This window comes from Aethalodelphis obliquidens, unplaced genomic scaffold (assembly GCF_003676395.1).
Source record: "Aethalodelphis obliquidens isolate GAN/ISIS:26980383/991018 unplaced genomic scaffold, ASM367639v1 scaffold21, whole genome shotgun sequence".
In the NCBI taxonomy this organism is placed as follows: domain Eukaryota; kingdom Metazoa; phylum Chordata; class Mammalia; order Artiodactyla; family Delphinidae; genus Aethalodelphis; species Aethalodelphis obliquidens.
The window spans coordinates 26,615,333-26,634,200 of record NW_020837965.1 but is presented as its reverse complement, the minus strand read 5'-3'; the positions used below and the strand labels follow the sequence as shown (position 1 = coordinate 26,634,200).

The 18,868-nt window shown below is 38.8% G+C and overlaps 1 protein-coding gene across 12 annotated transcripts in view; it reads right to left on the bottom strand.

Moving 5' to 3' along the window:
* MARK3 (microtubule affinity regulating kinase 3) overlaps positions 1 to 18,868 on the bottom strand; it is a 108,290-nt gene that overhangs the window by 30,505 nt on the left and 58,917 nt on the right. For 9 of the 12 annotated variants that reach the window (XM_027120665.1, XM_027120666.1, XM_027120670.1 and 6 more), the window contains 4 exons: positions 11,047 to 11,095; positions 9,040 to 9,105; positions 4,290 to 4,360; positions 149 to 205 (listed from right to left, as the gene is read on the bottom strand). In XM_027120665.1, coding sequence (XP_026976466.1) covers positions 149 to 205; positions 4,290 to 4,360; positions 9,040 to 9,105; positions 11,047 to 11,095 — 243 coding nt within the window. Of the gene's footprint in view, positions 1 to 148; positions 206 to 4,289; positions 4,361 to 5,606; positions 5,974 to 7,848; positions 7,907 to 9,039; positions 9,106 to 11,046; positions 11,099 to 18,868 lie in introns of those variants that run through there. The other 3 variants (XM_027120675.1, XM_027120676.1, XM_027120677.1) reach the window with 3 other exon arrangements.

Below are 18,868 nucleotides of genomic sequence, written 5' to 3'. Positions count from 1 at the left end.
CTGCCTTAACTGAAATGTAAAATATATCTTAGGATTTTTTTTTTAATTTAATAACACAGTCTAATCTATGCCTCCTTTGTGTCATGAGCACTGGGAGAACTGAGCACACACAAGGAAAGTGTACAATAGTAAGGGCATTATGACTCACCTTGAGGTCTCTGTGGACGATCCGCTTTTGGTGGCAGTACTGGACTGCAGACACTATCTGGACAGGAGAGATGCAAGGTTATTAGTCATCGCTGGTGCAGACTACTCAGTGAGCACTCACTTCAATGTCTGTGTGGATCTCTAAATATAATTTTCTCATGCTTTGGACTTTTCAATTTGGAGAGATTGAGAGTGAGTGCAAGAAGAGCTAAGTGAGGCTGTTCTTCTGTTCTTTCTAATTTTAACTAGAAAGTCTCTTCTTGAGCCCTGCCCCAAATCAGAAGGCTCTGGTGCAACTTCTGCATGCCCACGTTGTCAACTCAAAACCAAGCCGGCAGTTACGGACTATCCGCGCTGGGTGTTTATCCAGGTTGGTTCTCCCCAGCCAGTCCCTACAACACTCTCTTCCTTTTGGCTAATGCAGGTTCAAGAACAGCAAAAATGACTTCACTTCTCTGAGGACCAGTTTCCTCTTCCTTAAAATGGAAGGATGAATGTTGTAGTGTATGTGAACTACAAACTATGGAAACTATTATGTGCTTTATCAGTAAGAATCCCTCCTGCTCTCAGCAAATGATATGCTTTCATTTAGTCAACTTTTGATTACTCCTGGGATTAGCGCTGTTATTATTATTTTTTTGGCTGCGCTGTGCAGCTTGTGGGATCTTAGTTCCCCAAGCAGGGACTGAATCTGGGCCCTCGGCAGTGAAAGTGCAGAGTCCCAAACACTGGACTGCCAGGGAATTCCCTGATTGGCACTGTTAAGTAACTGCTCTACTGAAATTTCACACTTACTAGCAATTTTTAAGTCTCCTTGTCTAATTATAAAACTTTTATATCCTTATTATAAAAACTTTAGGAAATACAGAAAAGTACATACAAGAATATGCTTTTATAACCAGCAAATAGAGATGACATCTGTTATTCTGGTGCATTCGCCTCTGGTCTCTACTTTGGTATTACATATGTGTATTTAAATATATATGATTACACATCTACAAAACTGGTGTTATAATGAAAATACTGCTTGTTTCTCCAAATCATCATCAACTTTGTTGTAAGCAACATGCATGTAACTGCACTGGACACAAAAACTCAGAGAGGGCTGTTCTATTGGTTGCCATTTTGGTTCAGAATAAGCAGCAAGGATAAGCTGGGCTGGGGTTAGGGTGGGAATGATGCCAAAATCAAGGCTTCACTGAGCAGCTTCACACCTTATGAAGTGCACATGCAGAAGACCAGCCCACTCATAATCAACTGAAGGTACACAAATCCCAATGCCAAAATAGCAGTTTTAAGAGCATCTGTTAACAATTACGCCGTTCTATATCGTCAGCATGAAAATTGGGGAAGTGAAATAGCGATAGATTTGTTTCCCTCAAAGTAACAGGTTTATTGCCTAGGAAGGACATAGGTAAATTTTATCTTACTTCTGCCTGATCAAATTTTCCCTGTTCCCCCCAACCCAGCCCCCATATTGAGATTTCTCTCATAGGTTATTTTCAAATTCTGCTTCCGAACCAGATTTGACAATGTCCTACCCTTTCTCAAAGAGAATTTCTCTTCTTTTACCTCCAAACAGCTCAAAGCTAACCTGATGCCACAATAACCTGAAAGTACTCAACTTTCAATTATTGCTTTTTTGCTTTCTGCTTTTAAGGTAAAAGCAGTTGTTTCCAAAGAAGGCTGACAACCCAGATGTTTCCCAGGTGAAATAAGAATGCACGCCTAATTCACTTCCAGCAACACATGAAAGAACAGAGGCAGCAAGACCAGCAACCCACCCAGAAAGAGCTGAGGAAAGAAGACGGAGCCAGGAATCTCTTCTCTCTCTTTGAAAAGAATGAGAGCTCAGCCAGCATAAATTAAAACAGCATAAACAGTAACAAGGATGAGAGTGGGGAAGGAAATTGGAAGAGGGAAAGCCATCTGCTGATGAATATGGAAAGAAGGGCCTATTTTTGACAGAAAACAGATCAAGCATAGTGTACTCTTGTGTGTGGCATACCTTTCTCTTTGTAATAAATAGGAAAACTTTCTATTTCATCAAATAACGACATAAACTTTTGGAAGGCATGGCAATTAGAAACAGAGAAAAGTGGAAGCACCAATATGCCTGATCCTTCCAGGTTTAGTAAGTAGACTTAAGGAAATACTATGGCAGGAGAAAAGATTACATTAATTGTAAGCACTGTAAATCAAGCCAGCAATTGTACAAGTACATAAACCCTCTTCCCTGGACCAACTAGCAGGTCCCTCCAATAACGCTTCAGAATTGCGGCAGGAAATTAAGAAGATGTGTGATAAATGCCCAAGTATCCCTCACAAGTCAGACCCCCGCCTGGGGGATGGCGGAGACGGAAGGAGAGAGGACAGGTCCAAGCACTGAACTGCTTCCCTGCAGACAGTCCAGGCTCAAACCTGCTGCTGCCGGCTGGCAAGGGCCTTTTCCTCACAGTCAATAAATCATATTTGCATAAACATTTGCAAGTCAGATAGCTTCATCCGAGTGGGAAGGAATTTCAGTTTTATGAAGCAAAAAAATCTTGACTTTTAGGTGGCCAATTTATAAAAATTAAGAGTACAGTTATGGAAAGGGCCAAACAGACTTGTTTTGTAATAAAGAGAAATTTGAGCTTCCTTCCGTAGACCACAGGATAAAATGATATCAGAACTGGAAAGGATTTCAGAATTAATCAAGTATAATTTCCTCTTTTTATAGCTAGAAAAACTGAGGATCAGAGAATTTAAATGATGGCCAAAGTCAATTTCAACTTTGATATTTAACAGGCTTTAACTCAAAGTACCATTGGTACTTTTAAATCAAATTAAATTTAAGCAACAGCAAAAGTTAAGAAATTTATTTGTAAGTCCTTAACTGTAAACACTAGACTAAGCAAATCAAAAGAGGCAACTGTTAAGAGAAATCTTGAAAATTGGTTAAACTTGCCTTTCTAAATACTGTGAAACCCTTAAAGACTCCTATCTGTACTTCTACCTTAACAACCTTAAATGTTAATAAAACAAACATTTAAAGGTTCTGAGAGAAATGAGGCTATACTGCCATTTAAATACAGAACTTAAAACTATGGGAGGACAGCGTTAATTTAGAAGAAATAAAGTACCTGCTCCTTCCTTTATCTAAATCAGGGGTGGGTAAATTATGGTCTGTAGGCTCAATCTGGCCCACCACTTGTTTTTGCAAATAAAGTATCATTGGGACACAATCATATGAGTGTATTTATTCACATATTGTCTAAGCTGCTTCTGTGCTACTACAGCAGAGTTAAATAGCTGCAACAGACTGTATGGCCTACAAAGCCTAAAATATTTACTATCTGGCACTTTACAGAAAGAGTTTGCTGATTCCTAATCTAAGTAAGACCACATCATAATGATTAAGAATTTTAGACCTGTCTCTGACCCAGTGGTAGCTTTCCTACTTGCCAGTCATCAAATTTTGGGCAAATTATTTAGTCTTCCTGTGCCTCAGTTTCCTTATCTTTAGCAAATGGGCATAATACTCTTTACTCACAAGGCTGCTCCAAGATTTACATTAATGTAGGTAAAACACTTATCCCAATATTTAGCAGGTAATGATCAATCAATAAATAGTAATTGTTATTAGAGAGTTAAGTCACCTTTATGCTTAAAACCTATTTATTAAAATGAGTGTCTCTTTAAGGCCATGTGGTAAAGCAAGCAAAAAGGTAAGCCATTAATTCACAGGTTAAGTTCTGTTTGGTTTTGGCTTATATAAGACAAAACTGATAATGAATTGTGCCACTTCTTGCTAAAACTTGGGGATGGTTTTCTTTAATGCAATCTCAAGTGTTTGCAAGGCTCTTGTTTTTTAAGGCTCAACTGTCAAAAAACTAAGGCTAAGAGTGGGACTAAAAAAACCCACAAGAGTGGGACTAAAATTTCAATTACAAAGCTAGAACTAGAACCCATGGTTGCCTCTAGCACAGTGCCTTAGGCATGAAAGCACTTAATAAATTTTTGTTGTGTTGAACTGAATGGCCAAACCCTGATCCATTCTATGGGCCTTATGACATTTATAGAGACAAACACTTGTTTGCTTCAGGGTTTAAGCAAGAAAACATATTAAATCAATAAATTAAAGGTGCAGCAATCCATACCTGTCTAAATTTAGCTCTTGCTTCTTTTTCCTTCATTCTTCCATGTGCAACCAAATAGTCAAACACTTCACCTATAATTGAGAGAAATAAAAGTAAGCAGAAGTCCTACCTCTGAGCATTAACTTTCCCATAAACTGAAAATGTTTCACTTTTAGCGATGCTCTAATTTTAATTTTTTAAATTTTATTTATTTATTTTGCGGTACGCAGGCCTCTCACTGTTGTGGCCTCTCCTGTTGCGGAGCACAGGCTCCGGACGCGCAGGCTCAGCAACCACAGCTCACGGGCCCAGCCGCTCCACGGCATGTGGGATCTTCCCAGACCGGGGCATGAACCCGTGTCCCCTGCATCGGCAGGCGGACTCTCAACCCCTGAGCCACCAGGGAAGCCCGCTCTAATTTTAATTTTTAAAATATAGGTATGAAGATAAACAGAAATATGTGGAATCTGAACTAACTTAGCCTTAACGATAGGCAAAGTTTATAGATAAAATCTTTTAAGCTAAAGATAAGCCTTAACATTAAATTCTCATGTTTAAATTATAAAACTTTTATTTTAAAGGTTATGTTTCCAGTATGCTTTAATAAAAACCTGGCAATGAAAAGTGAAAGTTAAAATGGTTAAGTGATTTGTGTTAAAAGATGTCTTCACTATAGGACCATGACAAAAAAGCATTTCCTGAATATACTCATTCATTCAACAAATAATTATTGAGTGTCTACTAACTGCTGAGAACCGTTCTAGGCTCTGGGGAAACATAGCAGTGAACAAAGCAAAGTCCTTTTCCTCATGGAGTTTACACTCTAGGAGGGGGTAGACAGATAATAAACAAATGAATATACAGTATAGAAGATGATAAAAAGTACTGTGGAGAAAAGTCCGGGGAAAGAAACAGGAAGTGTGTTTGTGTGTGTAAGCATTGTGCTGACTACTGTGAGGGAGTGGACACTAGTTATCTGGGAGAAAGATTCTAGACAGAGACAAGAGCAAGGAGGCCACGAGGCTGGAGAAGCGTGAACAAGGGAAAAGGGAGGTAGTGAACGAGCACAGAGATGATAGGAGAAGCGAGAACAAGAAGCGTCCTGTGGGTGCTGTTCTAAGTGAGAGGAGAAGCAGAGGAGAATATGAAATGACTGGCTTCTGGCTGCTAGAGGGAGAAGAGGGTTAGGGCTGAGGAAGGGACCGGGAAACCGAGTGGGACGAGCGCAATATTCAGGACAAGAGAGAGGGTGGCCGGGCCTAGAGTGGGAAATGGCAGTGGTGCTGACAAGTGCGGAGATTCAGGACACAGCGCAAAGGAAAAGCCAATAGAACTCACTGGTGGACGTCTAGGTGGTAGTTTACACAGTATTAATTCCTCAGGGAAGAGAAGTGACATTTCAAGGAACCTATCAGTACTGCCAATTGCTTATCAATTTGGAGTAAAGAAACACCTCTGAAATCAACAGAGAGTACTAATTTAGCAAACTGGATATAAAATGTGTTTGGGAAAAAAATCACATTTACTTCATACAAATAAAGAATATTTCCATCAGCTTAGTGACAACAGTTAACTAAAATATTTTGATACTTAAAAAACGCTTAGTTTCAGGACTTAAATATTGTTGAGGAAAAGGTTATTCTGAACTGTACATTAATATCTCTGACTTAAACTTTTAGCCCTAACTTTGAATAAATTTTAAAATAATAAATGGGTATAAATATTTTCAAGTTATCACTGACTGCCTAATGATCTTTTAAAAGGAATTACCTATTGTTAATTTACACTACACAATTCATTTAACTGTGATGAATTATAAAATTAAATGTCAGCTCAGTAAAATGTCAGTATTTTCTATGAGAATGACCTTTCTATTTGCAGAATAATATACTATATCAAAACAAGTGGTTAAAAAGTGAAAACAAAGATGCGTGCATAACATATGGAACAGTTTTGACTTTTTAGAAAAACGTAATGGATTAAACCCAGTAGTTGTAGAGTCACACAGATAAAGTCAAAGTCTGTCAATATAATTTGAAGATATTTTAAAATTCAAATGCAATATAAACCTGTTAAGAGATTTTGGAACCATACACTCACAGTCACTAAGTTATAAACCAGAAATACAACCCAGATCTCTTATTTTTCCCCTTATTAAAAATGCATTAACACTCAGATTAAGCAGCTGAATTGAAAACCTCTCAAGGCTATTATTTATTAGGAGAAAAAATTGCAAACACTGGCTCTCCCTGCCCAGGTCACGGCCCATGTGGTTGATGAAAGGACACTGGACAGGACAGTTCAGAAAGCCGTTGGTTTTAGTTCAGGTCCTGCCACTATAACCAGTGATGAAACCACTGGCATAGAAAAACCATTCAGAGCTTTAGGTTCATCTGTAAAAATTAGGCAATTGCCCTGGATGACTTCTAAGATTCCTTCCAATTCTAAAATTCCATGATTGTACCAAATTGAAAAATACGAGGCTGGGGAGGAGTAGGTAACCATTTTTTAAAAAAAATTTATTTATTTATTTAGGCTGCGTAGGGTCTTAGTTGCGGCATGCGGGCTTCTTGGTTGTGGCATGCAGACTCTTAGTTGTGGCATGTGAACTCTCAGCTGCGGCATGCATGTGGGATCTAGTTCCCCGACCAGGGATGGAACCTGGGCCCCCTGCATTGGGAGCACGGAGTCTTACCCACTGGACCACCAGGGAAGTCCCTAGGTAGCCAATTTAATGAAACGTTTGTTGTTCAAAATGGCAAACGTATCAACAATAAAACAGCTGCCCTGGAGATGGTGCTTTGTTGAGCTGATTAAAACAAATGGCCCAAGCCAATAAACCACCACCACCACCAATCAGTGCTGTTATAATGCTGAGCGACGGCACCGAGCCCTCAAAGGAGGGCTGTGCTCCCATGCCCAGTAAGAAGCTCAGAGACATGTAACTTATGAGGTCACACTGCCAATGACAGGCACTGGCTGGATCGACTCCATGTCTGTCTTTTCTGGAGTCCATCCTCATCCTGGATGGACACTTCTCAGATTCTCAGATGTTTCTGACTTCTCCTACACAGAGCAATCTCTAGGACCTGGTACCTAAAAGAGATGGGAACGGAAAGCCGTGACTGACTGACCAATCAGTAGAGGCTATATGGTGTCGGAAGGCTGGGCTCCAGGCCTGGCAACATGACCACAGTGAGATTTCCCAGCCTCCAATTCCTCAAGGGTAAAAGCCCATCGCTCACTGCTTGGCCACATCACCGAGGCATTGTGAAAGTCAAAGGAGACCAGGTAAGAGAAAAAAGCACTTGTACACTGCAGTGGCTACACAGATGAAAAGATTATGAACCGTAAGATGAGTAGATAGCATTCAAACTCCGTATAGACTTATGGTTCTACAATTAACCTTCAGCTCTTCCTACTGCTCAACTGCGAAAATCCCAACTAAATTCTCAAACCATACATTTAAAAGATGAAGCACACAACTAATTATGAATTAGAAGTATGAAAAAGTGGTGCCAGGGGTGTGCCTGCTCTGCCCACAACAGGTTTACAATCTTTTATTTAATGGTTAACTCACCACAGTGAGGCTGAGATTCAACTTTCTGTCTCCAGGTTCTGCATCCTGGATCAAAGTGCTAACAAAACAAAACTCTACTATAATCAAAACAATTTAATCTCTACTGTAGAGTTAAATAGAGTATGTCTCCAGTAGTTTATAATTTCATTAATTCAGTTCAATTCTTATTTGCTGAGTATCTGCTATGTGCCAGGCACTATGCTAGAGACAGGGAACATACAAAGACAAACAAGAAAGCTTCTGCCTTTCACAAACAATGAAAACTCACACACAGTCCAAAAACTACAAGCATAGCCCAACAATAACCCTAAAATAAAAATCTTTGTAAAAGATAACAGCGATATACATTCATTTCATAAAACTGTCTACATGTATACAACCTTACAGGCAAATAATTACCAGTCCTTAATCTTTATTTTAGGGAAGTCTAACCATAAACACGGTGAACACCATTTCTGGCCTTGGGAAATGATGGACACCAATGACAAAAATCTGATAAAGACATTCATCCAACATGCAGTACACATTTATTTCAAATAGGCTAATGCACTGACAGTTTTGAAAATTCAAGTACTGGAACAAACAAAATGTGCTATATACACACAATGGAATATTATCCAACCTTGATAAGGAAAGAAATTCTGACACAGGCTACTAAATGGATGAACCTTAAGGACATTACGCTAAGTGAAACAGGAAGTCACAAAAGGACAAATATTGTATGATCCCACTCATATGAGGTCCCTAGAGTAGTCAAATTCATACAGAAAGAAAGCAGAATGGTGGTTGCCAGGGGCTGGGTGGAGGGAGGATGGGGAGTTACTGTTTAATGGAGACAGAGTTTCATTTTGGGAAAATGAAAAAGTTCTGAAGATGGATGATAATGGTTAAAATGTGAATGTACTTAATGCCACAGAACTATACACTTGAAATGGTTAAAACAGTAAATTTTATGTTATACCATAATAAAAAAAATCCAAGTATTTGCTTATTATCAATTAATGATGCTAATAATGAAACACTTAATAGCAACCCACAGAACTGCTAGGAATCAGCCTTCCTGATTCTCATTCTAGTGTATTATGATTCTGAATGTTAAGTGAAACTTTAACGATTATCCGTGTGGGCTGTGTGGTTGTGTATTCTTCTAAAAGGGAAGAAAGAAAGAAAAACAATTTATAAATTTCTTACCTCCACTGGCATACTCCATGATTAGGTAGAGTGTTTTGTCAGTTTCAATGACTTCGAATAACTTCACTAGGGGAGGGGAGAAGATACAGGAGAAAAAGAAACAAATGTCCATATGCACAGTACTATGTACATATAAACTATAACTACAAAAAGTAACTTTTTCCTGTTAAAGATTTTAATAGCTGGCCCTCTAAAAAAATTCTTTTAGGAAAATTTATAATATATTACAACAGCAGAAAAGATTTTATAAAAACATGGAATTCCATAAAAATAAACATAGTTTCTGGGTGCTCAAACGGTGTAACTTCAGGATGCACTCAGCAGTCTAGTGAAGTGTATCTGCTCTCATTTCATCCTCCTGTATTACGTCTATATCTGTTCTATTCCTAAAAGTGCAAGTCCATTCACTTGTCATTATGGCTTTAAGGATACATATAATTCCACTTGAGACTTCTATTGCTTGGGAAACATCACAATTCTCAGAGAACAAGGTCCTTTTGTTTCTTTTCTTTTTCTTAAAGATGTATTTTATTTTATTTATTTATTTTTTTTGGCTGTGCCATGCAGGATCTTAGCTCCCCGACCAGGGATCCAACCTGAGCCCCTGGCAGTGAGAGTGTGGAGTCCTAACCACTGGACTGCCAGGGAATTTCTAAGGAGGTTCCTTTGTTTCTATTCTAAAGCCAGAGATGGCAAAGTAGAAGGGATTATACTATAAATAATTGAAAAGAACTTTTTAAAAAGAATTATTTTCAATGGGTCAGTGTGACTACTATAGCAGTCTCTTGTTACAGATACAAATAATATTTCTATTACTGCTAATTCATAAAACCATAACAAATCAATCAGAAATATAAAAATTTTAAATGAAACTGAAGTTACTCTCTCAAGCTATCAAATCACTATCTCCTGTATCTACTTTGGTAATACATACTTTACAATTAAATTTAGCAAAAAAGGGAGCAGGGAGGGAGAATGCTAATCTCTTATATTGTGGGTTATTTTCTGATGCTTTAACACAGAGTATTAGATCAAATAAAGTACCTTACACAGTATTGGATGTGTTTGTTGAACTGGTGAATAAAAGTATCATATCATTTTTAAGATGATATATGTTCAGGCTGTTAAGAAAAATTATTTAAAGAAATTTAAGGCATATATGCTGGTAAACCATCAACATATAAATAACAGCTTTCTAAAATTCCAATGCAAGGGGAATTCCCTGGCAGTCCAGTGGTTAGGACTCCTAGCTTCCACTGCAGGGGGCTGGGGTTCGATCCCTGGTCAGGGAACTAAGATCCTACAAACGACGTGGCCCGGCCAAAAAAAAAAATAATAATAAATAAAATTAAATTAAATTCCAATGCAAATACTGGCTCTTTTGCGTAAACTATTTTAATCCAATGGGAATTTAAATTTTTTAGAAATTTACATTTTCAAAGATGTCATTTAGTAGTAAGTATAGAGAACTCTAATCAGGGTACAACGTAAGTAATTAAAAAACAAAACAAAAAGGTTTAAGTTAGCTAGTTCTTGGCAGTATTTTTTTGGCGGGAAGTTGGAATTTGAAATCCAGAGTTAGCTAGCTAGTTCCCTATTGCTTTAAAAATATGATTCAATATACCAGTATTTTCTTAGGAACACAGCTAGAGCAGAAAGTTTTACACCTTTGAAAATCGTAACTCTAACTTACTATAATTCCCTCTTCTCTATCTATAAATTAAGTACAATTATGACATTTTCTAATATATTAAAAATTAGAAAATTATAATCTGATTACATATGTTTCTACTGAATTAAAGCTTTACATTAATCTTTTAACCTATCTTAGTAATTTCAAAAAGTTAACAAAAATGATCAATATATATATACATATATATTCTAAAAGTGTACCTGGGCTGGGAGAAGGGAAGAAATCTCCTGTCACTCCTGGAATTATGTTTAGCTTTATGACATACTTTCAAGAATGCATTTAGACCCAAAAGTATTTAAGAAAGCAGAAAGTACCTATGTTTGGATGATTTAAAATCTTCATTATTCTTACTTCTCTGAAGAGCTAAAAAACAAACACACACACAATTCCCCCAATACAGGTTATTAAACATTATATATATTTAATGAAGATATATTTATATTCCATGGTTGCAATATAAATTTTCTCTTAGATAATTGATTCACTGATAATGTTTAGTAGTCCACATCTAAGAAATGGAAATCCAGGGTAATTATGAAGTAGTTTTGTTACCTAATACTAAATACTTTAATTTTATCTTACGAAAAAAGCAGAGGTCCCAGAAGAGGATGATATTTTGCTATTGTGAATTATACTCTGAATTATATTTTGCTACCTTGAACACAGAAATCAGATTTAAACAGGAATAGTTTGTGATTAGACTTAGTGTGATTCAGTAACTACCTAGGGGTTCTAATTCTGCAAATCAAAACTTGTATAGTCACAATGAACTGCATCATGATAATTCCAAGTAATTCTATAAGAAGATTTTGAATAAAACCACTTCAAGCTGACTACCCATCACACAGAATAAGGGGAAATAGTAAATTGTTGCACAAACACCTGCTGTGAGTTCAGAGGCAGGTCACAGCATTAGGGCCTGGGCTAATATGAGATTTCAGAAAATAACAGAATTTTACAGGTCATCTTATACAACCCTCCTGCAAACAAATGGAAACCAGAAAAAGAGAGGAAAAGATCTTCCAAGGTCCTACTATCTTTCCATGGGGAATATGGCCAGAACTAGTCTCCCAGCACCCAGTATACTATACAGCCTACAGGAGGCAAGGCTGGAACGTGGTTTGGGAAACGAGCAGCCGCTGGCTATGGAAAAAGGAAGTTGGGGCTCTCCCTGCGTTTGTCCTTGTCCACCAGGTCTGATCTAGAACTGAATCAGCAGCTAACAGCTGAAAGGCATGGTATCTGACCTATAGACAGCTCAGAGCTTAAAAACATGTAATCAAGATGAAGAGCCTTCCTGTCTAGAATACTGGATCATCCCTAAAGGCAGGAGCACTTTTATCTCCAACATAAATACTTCCTATTGCTGTTGTGGTCATTCCCACATTTTCTGTTCTGAGATGAGAAGACAGCCTCCCTGACAACCATTCAGGCTTGAGTTCTTTCTTAATTTCCCTCTGTCAAGCTAACACAGGAATCTCGTTTTTCCAATCCATCATAGTTGGACTTGTAGCTATAATTTGAATCTCCCAGTTATTTCTACAAATGCTAAATTAGAAGAGCTCCAAGTTGGATATCATACTAACACAGCTTAGGACACTGCATTTAGAATGAAACCCTGACCACGGCCATGGCAGCCTCTGCCTACCCTCCAACCTCAGCTCCAGCCACCGTGATTTCTCTCAGATATTAGAACATACTAAGCTCTTTCCTTCCTTAGAGTCTTTTTTCCTTTTCATCCTTCAAGACTCAGGCAGATTCTCTAAAAACCTCATCTAAGTAGGTCTCCTTTGTTTTACATCATAGCAATTTTTACTTCCTTCCTAGACTGTCTTTCAAGTTGTGATAATATATTTCTGTTTACCAGTTCACTGTTGTGTTTGTCCTCATCCACAGTGAGCACGTCTGTTTCCCTTCACTACTGCATCCTTGAAACCAAGCCTGGCCCACAACAGGAACTCATTTGTTTGACAAATGCCTGCAGGAAAGTACTAACTACCAAGAAGTGTGGTCTGAGCCAGGCTCCTTAGCATTCTAATGACCACACTGCTTTGAAATCCTGAGCAGCAGAATGCCTATTACAGGGTTGTCGTAGTTCTGCTGGCGAGAGAGGTCAAATGAAAGCGATTGTTTTTTTAAATCCCTACTAGCAGTGCAGCACTAAAACATCAGAGCTAAAGTGATTAGAACCAAAGAGCAGGAAAAAAAAAATGTAATACTATAGGGATTCAAGGGAGGGAGAGTTCACTTATGTCTGGGGTAGTGGGCACCATGGAGGTAACTGGATTTATGCAGTTGAAAATGGGCTATGTGTGCTCCATATATGTGAGCAAAGACAGGGAGGTGCAACCAAGTAAGACTATTTACAGAGACCAAGCCATCACAGATCACTTCCTTGCATGTTGTGAGCACACTGAGCACCTCAATGGACAGGCCCAGATGGCAAGGAAATGAGGACTCATACCCACAGCTGGTGAGGAACTGCAGGCCCTAGACAAGAGCCAGGGGAGAGGGCCTTTTCGAAGTGGATACACCAGCCCCAATCAAATCTTTGGATGCTGCATCTGTGGCTCTCACCCAAAATCTCTTGAGAGCACCTGAGCCAGAACCATCCAATGAAGTCACTCCCGAACACATGACTCACAGAAACTGTGAGATGACACATGGTTCTAAGTTGCTAAGTTTTGGAGTAATCTTTAGAGAGTAGTAGTACACTACCGGTAACACACTAAAGTTTGAAACCCCCTGAGTTACACACAGCAGAGGTCACACCAAGGGCTGCGTTGTGAAAACAGAGGAAAGGTGAGTGGCACCAGATAGAAGGATGAATAGTACAAGCTTACGCTGTAGAAAGAATAGTCAAAGGTTCCCTAGCAGGGTAGTGTCAGGGTATTACCAAAATAACTTTACATATCTGCCTCTATCAGAATTATACATCAGGTAGAAATGAGTTCATAAACTCTATACCAAGTTAATCAAAGGTGGTGGGGAGAGGAAGCTAATAGTGATCAAGTGTCACCTCTGTCTGAAGCTCAGCACTAGATGCTTCACGTCTATGATCCTCTCTGACTTAATTTTCACAACTCTGTCAGGTGACTACGGTCATCTCCAATGTACAGGAGAGGAGGACTAAGAAAGTTAAGAAACTCGATCAGGTTCTCTCAGCTAACACGTGCCGGAGTCCAGAGTCTGAGGTGTCTGACTCCAGAATCCACACTCATCTCACGAGTCCAAGCAGCCACCTTTGAAATGTACAAGTAAAACAACCGACAGATTACAAGCTGGCAATACAGAGAACCCAGAGCAACAGGTGGGTACTGGCACAGAATTGTTTTAAAAGTTGACAATTTGCATATACGGTTAAAATGCCAGAGATTTCATTTATTTGTATCAACTGTGAACCTGATGGCTGAAGATAAATTTGGATATAAATAATGTATTGAAAAGAAAACATGAACTTTAAGCAAAGTCCCTACTAGGATTGTACAACATATTTTTAAGTTTTGCTACTATAAAAGGACATTTAAATAAGACGTTCACCTATTTCTACTATCTTATTTCTCTACATTCCCTTTCAACCTTATGCAGATGCTAGTTGTAAAAAATAAAATAACACAGAAATGTGTAAAGTGAAAGAGTTCTCTCCTCATCGACTAATCTCCACCCTCTACACATCTTCCCATTTTTATGTCCTTTAGGAACTGGTAGACAGGAGAACAAACATCTCTAAAGGCAAAGACGTGGACCCTGGTGACGAGAACACTAAACACACTAAGCCCACAGTACTACAGAGTAAAGAAATGTCCCCAAAGCCTGTACTGAGGATGTACAGGAATTATCCTTGGGAAAAAACAATTTTACCAGTTGATATAAAAATAAAATGAGCATATAAGAGACAGCATAGGGTAGGGTGAGATGTTATCATAGTCATCAAACTGTGATCTAAATCATCATGACCAAAGTGTTCAGACTTGCTTCTCCAGATATATAGGTATGAGACAGAACGAACAGGCCAAAGGCTGAGAGCCTGTGCTTTTCATGGCAGCTGAGTGACATGCTGGATGACAACTCGTGTAGTAGAAATAATGGGCAGGAATAGAATCGCCCACCTCCTCTTTACCAGGAAGGAGGTGAACTGTAAACCAAGGTTGTGAGTGATCATCAGCTGCCCTGGACGAAGAGGAGGAGACACAGGTACGGAGCATTCGGGGGCAAGGGAGAGGGAGGCAGAGCTGAAGCTGACACCCAAGTTCGTGAAGCTGGGTGCCACTCTGAGACAGAAGACTCAAGCTGCAGCGAGGAGGGTGAGCCTGGCTTTGGACATGCCACGTGAGGGGCAGTTAAGTGAGGATGCTGAAAGCATAGCATGGTACTTGGTGTTTGGGTCTGAAGCTCAGGAAAGAAATCTGGGCTAGAGATAAATTCTGTAGAATTATTAGCATAGGGATATGTACCTGCTGTTTCCTCATTATGGCCCTTTGTCTCACTTACCACACTGATCACAGCACCTCTGCTGAACAAAAGAACAAATCAAAGACCCTCTCAGACAAAACTGAGGGAGAGAGCCTGGCAAAAGCCCAGAGTTTGTGGAGAAGGAACTGTCAAAATGCTCTGATGTGAAAAAGAAAGAAAAAAAATGTCTTTGCTTCTCTATAAACAGAATACCTCTAGAAGGACAAATAGAAACTGATGTCACTGGTGGTCCCAGGGCAGGGACCTGGATGGATGGACGTCAAGGGGTAAAGACTTTGCCTTCTATACTTTTATCTGTCCTTTGAACTCTGAATCACAACCGTAGTATCTATCTCCTCTCCTCCAAGTAATTTGAATTTTAAGAAGAAGATGGAGAATGAACAAAGAAAAGTGTTTTTTGACAAAAGGGGAATTCCCGAAAAAGAAAACTGCTGTATTCTGAGGACTGTTAACAAGAAGAGAGTTTACTATTCCTTTTCATAGTCTGGGCCAAGGCTGCTGATGGGTGAAAGGCAGACAAGTCTTCCAGGGAATATCTTTAAAGTCCAGCAAATATGACAGCCAGCACAGTAAGGCAAAACTTAAGGAGCTTAAAGAGAGTTTAGTTACTCTCAGAACCACCCTAACATTAAAATAAACAACAGAATAGGAAAGTTAACAAATAACAGAGAAGATAAGAGCACTATTAAAGACCATTTGTTTAACACTAGGCAAAGGCAGTGACCTATCTCCTACCCAGGAAGAGCTGTCTATAGATGGGGGGAGATATATATGTGTGGGTGTACTACAGTGTAATTAACCAGAATTTTACTGATATCATGTAGGTTATCCCTAACTTTTTGCTGTTGTAACATTACAATGAGCATCCTTGTATATATACATCCTCATACACTTATGCAAATATATTGGCAGAGTAGATTGGGGGGCCAAAGGGCATACATGCTTTTAAAATTTTGTTAGTGCTATATTACTCTCTAAATATATATTAATTTAAACTATGTCAGCAATAACAGAGTTCCTGATTCTCTACACTCTTGCCAACAATATGTATTATCAGTTTTTTGCAAATCTGGTGAAAAAATGTTATCTTTTCAGATGTTAAACATTTTTTACTTGAATATTGACCATCTGTCCTACTAATTGCCTGAGTGTATCTTTTGACTATTTTCTATTAGGTTATATACTCCTGTTTCTCCTCGATTTGCAAGACCTTTTATATAGTATGGAAATAAGACTTTTGTCTGCCATAGCAGAAAATGTTGGGTCCTTACTCAAATTCATCCTCTTTCCTTTGCTGACTTTCATAAGCAATCCTTCCAACTTTTTAAGCTATTTCATCTATTGTTTACTGCATATTTCTAAAATGCCAGATTATATTGCTTCCTTGATTTTCCATTTTAGACACTGTCTTGTGACTCCCACTTTGGATTTAACTTTTGTAAACCCTTCCAAACACAGACTTATGCTTCCCCTCTCCATCCTCTTCATGAGGTTCTATTACAGTTTTGGCTAAATAAATATTATGTTTAATTTTTATTGCTAAAAGCAGTACATATAGTTTTAAAAGTTGAACTGTGTAATGTAATATATCTCTCCACCCTCAACCCTTGTTCATAACGTCAAGCACTTTCAACTCAGGTATTTGCTGCCTTACTTTCTCTTTTTTTAATATATATATATATTTTTGACATGGACCATTTTAAAGTCTTTATTGAATTTGTTACAATATTGCTTCTGTTTCATGTTTTGGTTTATTGACCACAAGGCATGTGGGATCTTAGCTCCCCGACCAGGGATTGAACACACACCCCCCCTGCATTGCAAGGCAAAGTCTTAACCACTGGACCGCCAGGGAAGTCCCTGCTACCTTACTTCTGAATAGCATGCTTGTGCTGTTATTCTATGATTTCTTAGCCCCTCCCCCTGATATTAGCTATTTTCTTAGTATTGGCAGTGAAGATTTAGCTCTCTTACACCCTGTCCCCCACCCCACATCCCTTCCCACCTTCCTCCTGATCAGTTACCATAATATTTGGCTAAAGTATTCAGTTTACATTATATAAATATTCTTTATAGCCACACTAGGAATGCATTTCCATTTTTTATTTATCAAAAATGTTTCTGATTTCCTTTGAGCTAATGACTGTCTCGGTTATTTTGTTCACTTAGGTTTTCTATGTATCTCTCACTTTACTAATTCATCCTTAAACTTTGTAACAGAAGTGTATATCTCCTCTCAAATACTTGCAAATAGTCACGTTTTCTTTCTTTTCCCCCCCTGGAAATATCCATATTCTGGAAGCCTCTGTCCTGCTCTCAAGGCCTGCTATGTTGGATTTCCTGTTCTAGACCCTATGCTCTTCTCTTTTTTAGTACTGTCCCCCGTTGTGGTGAAATATCCCACCAATAGCTCCTGAGGAAGGATAAGTGTATGATTAAAACCTTGCAAGAATGTTCTGATTCTATCTTCACATTTGATTGACATTTTGGCTGGGTAAAGAATTCTAGGTCAGGACTTCCCTGGTGGCACAGTGGTTAAGAATCCACCTGCCAACGCAGCGGACATGGGTTCGAGCCCTGGTCTGGGAAGATCCCACACACCACGGAGCAACCAAGCCCGTGCGCCACAACTACTGAGCCTTTACTCTAGAGCTTGCAAGCCACAACTACTGAGCCCACATGCCACAACTACTGAAGCCCATGCGCCTAGAGCCTGTGCTCTGCAACAAGAGAAACCACTGCAATGAGAAGCCAGCGCACCGCAACGAAGAGTAGCCTCCGCTCACCGCAAGCAGAGAAAGCCTGCACACAGCAACGAAGATCCCAAAGCAGCCAAAATTAAACAAACAAACAAAAAAAGAATTCTAGGTCATAATTGTTTTCTCTCAGAAATGCGCCCCCCCGTTTTAATGAGATATAATTGATATAGAATACTGTGTAAGTCTAAGGTTGTACAATGTGATGATCTGATACACATATATATTGTGAAATCTTTACCACAGTAAAGTTAGCTAACACATCCCTCACCTCACATAATTACCATTTTGTTGTTGTTTTCGTTGTGGTGAGAACATTTAAGGTCCACTCTCACAGCAACTTTCAAGTACTTGCTAACTATAGTCACCACGCTGTACAACAGATCCCTGGAACTTTCCATCTTGTAACTGGAAGTTTGTACCCTTTGACCAACAGCTCCCCATTTCCCTCAACACCCCCATCCCCTGGCAACCACCATCTACTCTCTGTTTTTATAAGTTCAATTTTTTTTAAAGATTCCACATATAACTGATATCACAGAGTATTTATCTGATTTAACTTAGCATAATGCCCTCAAGGTCCATCCATGTTGTCACAAAGAGCAGGATTTCCATTTTTACAGCTGAATAATATTCCTATTATTATAGGTTAGAATATATAATAATAATACTCCTCACACTTTCTTTACCCATTCATCTGTCAATGAACGCTAGGTTGTTTCCCTAGCTTGGCTATTAGAGTATACAATGCAACGAACATGGGATCTCAGATATCTCTCTGAGATAGTAACTGCATTTCCTGTGGATATACACCCAGAAGTGAAACTGCTGAATCATATGGTAGCTCTAATTTTAGTTTTTTGAGAAACTTCCATACTGTTTTCCAAAGTAGTTGTACCAATCTACA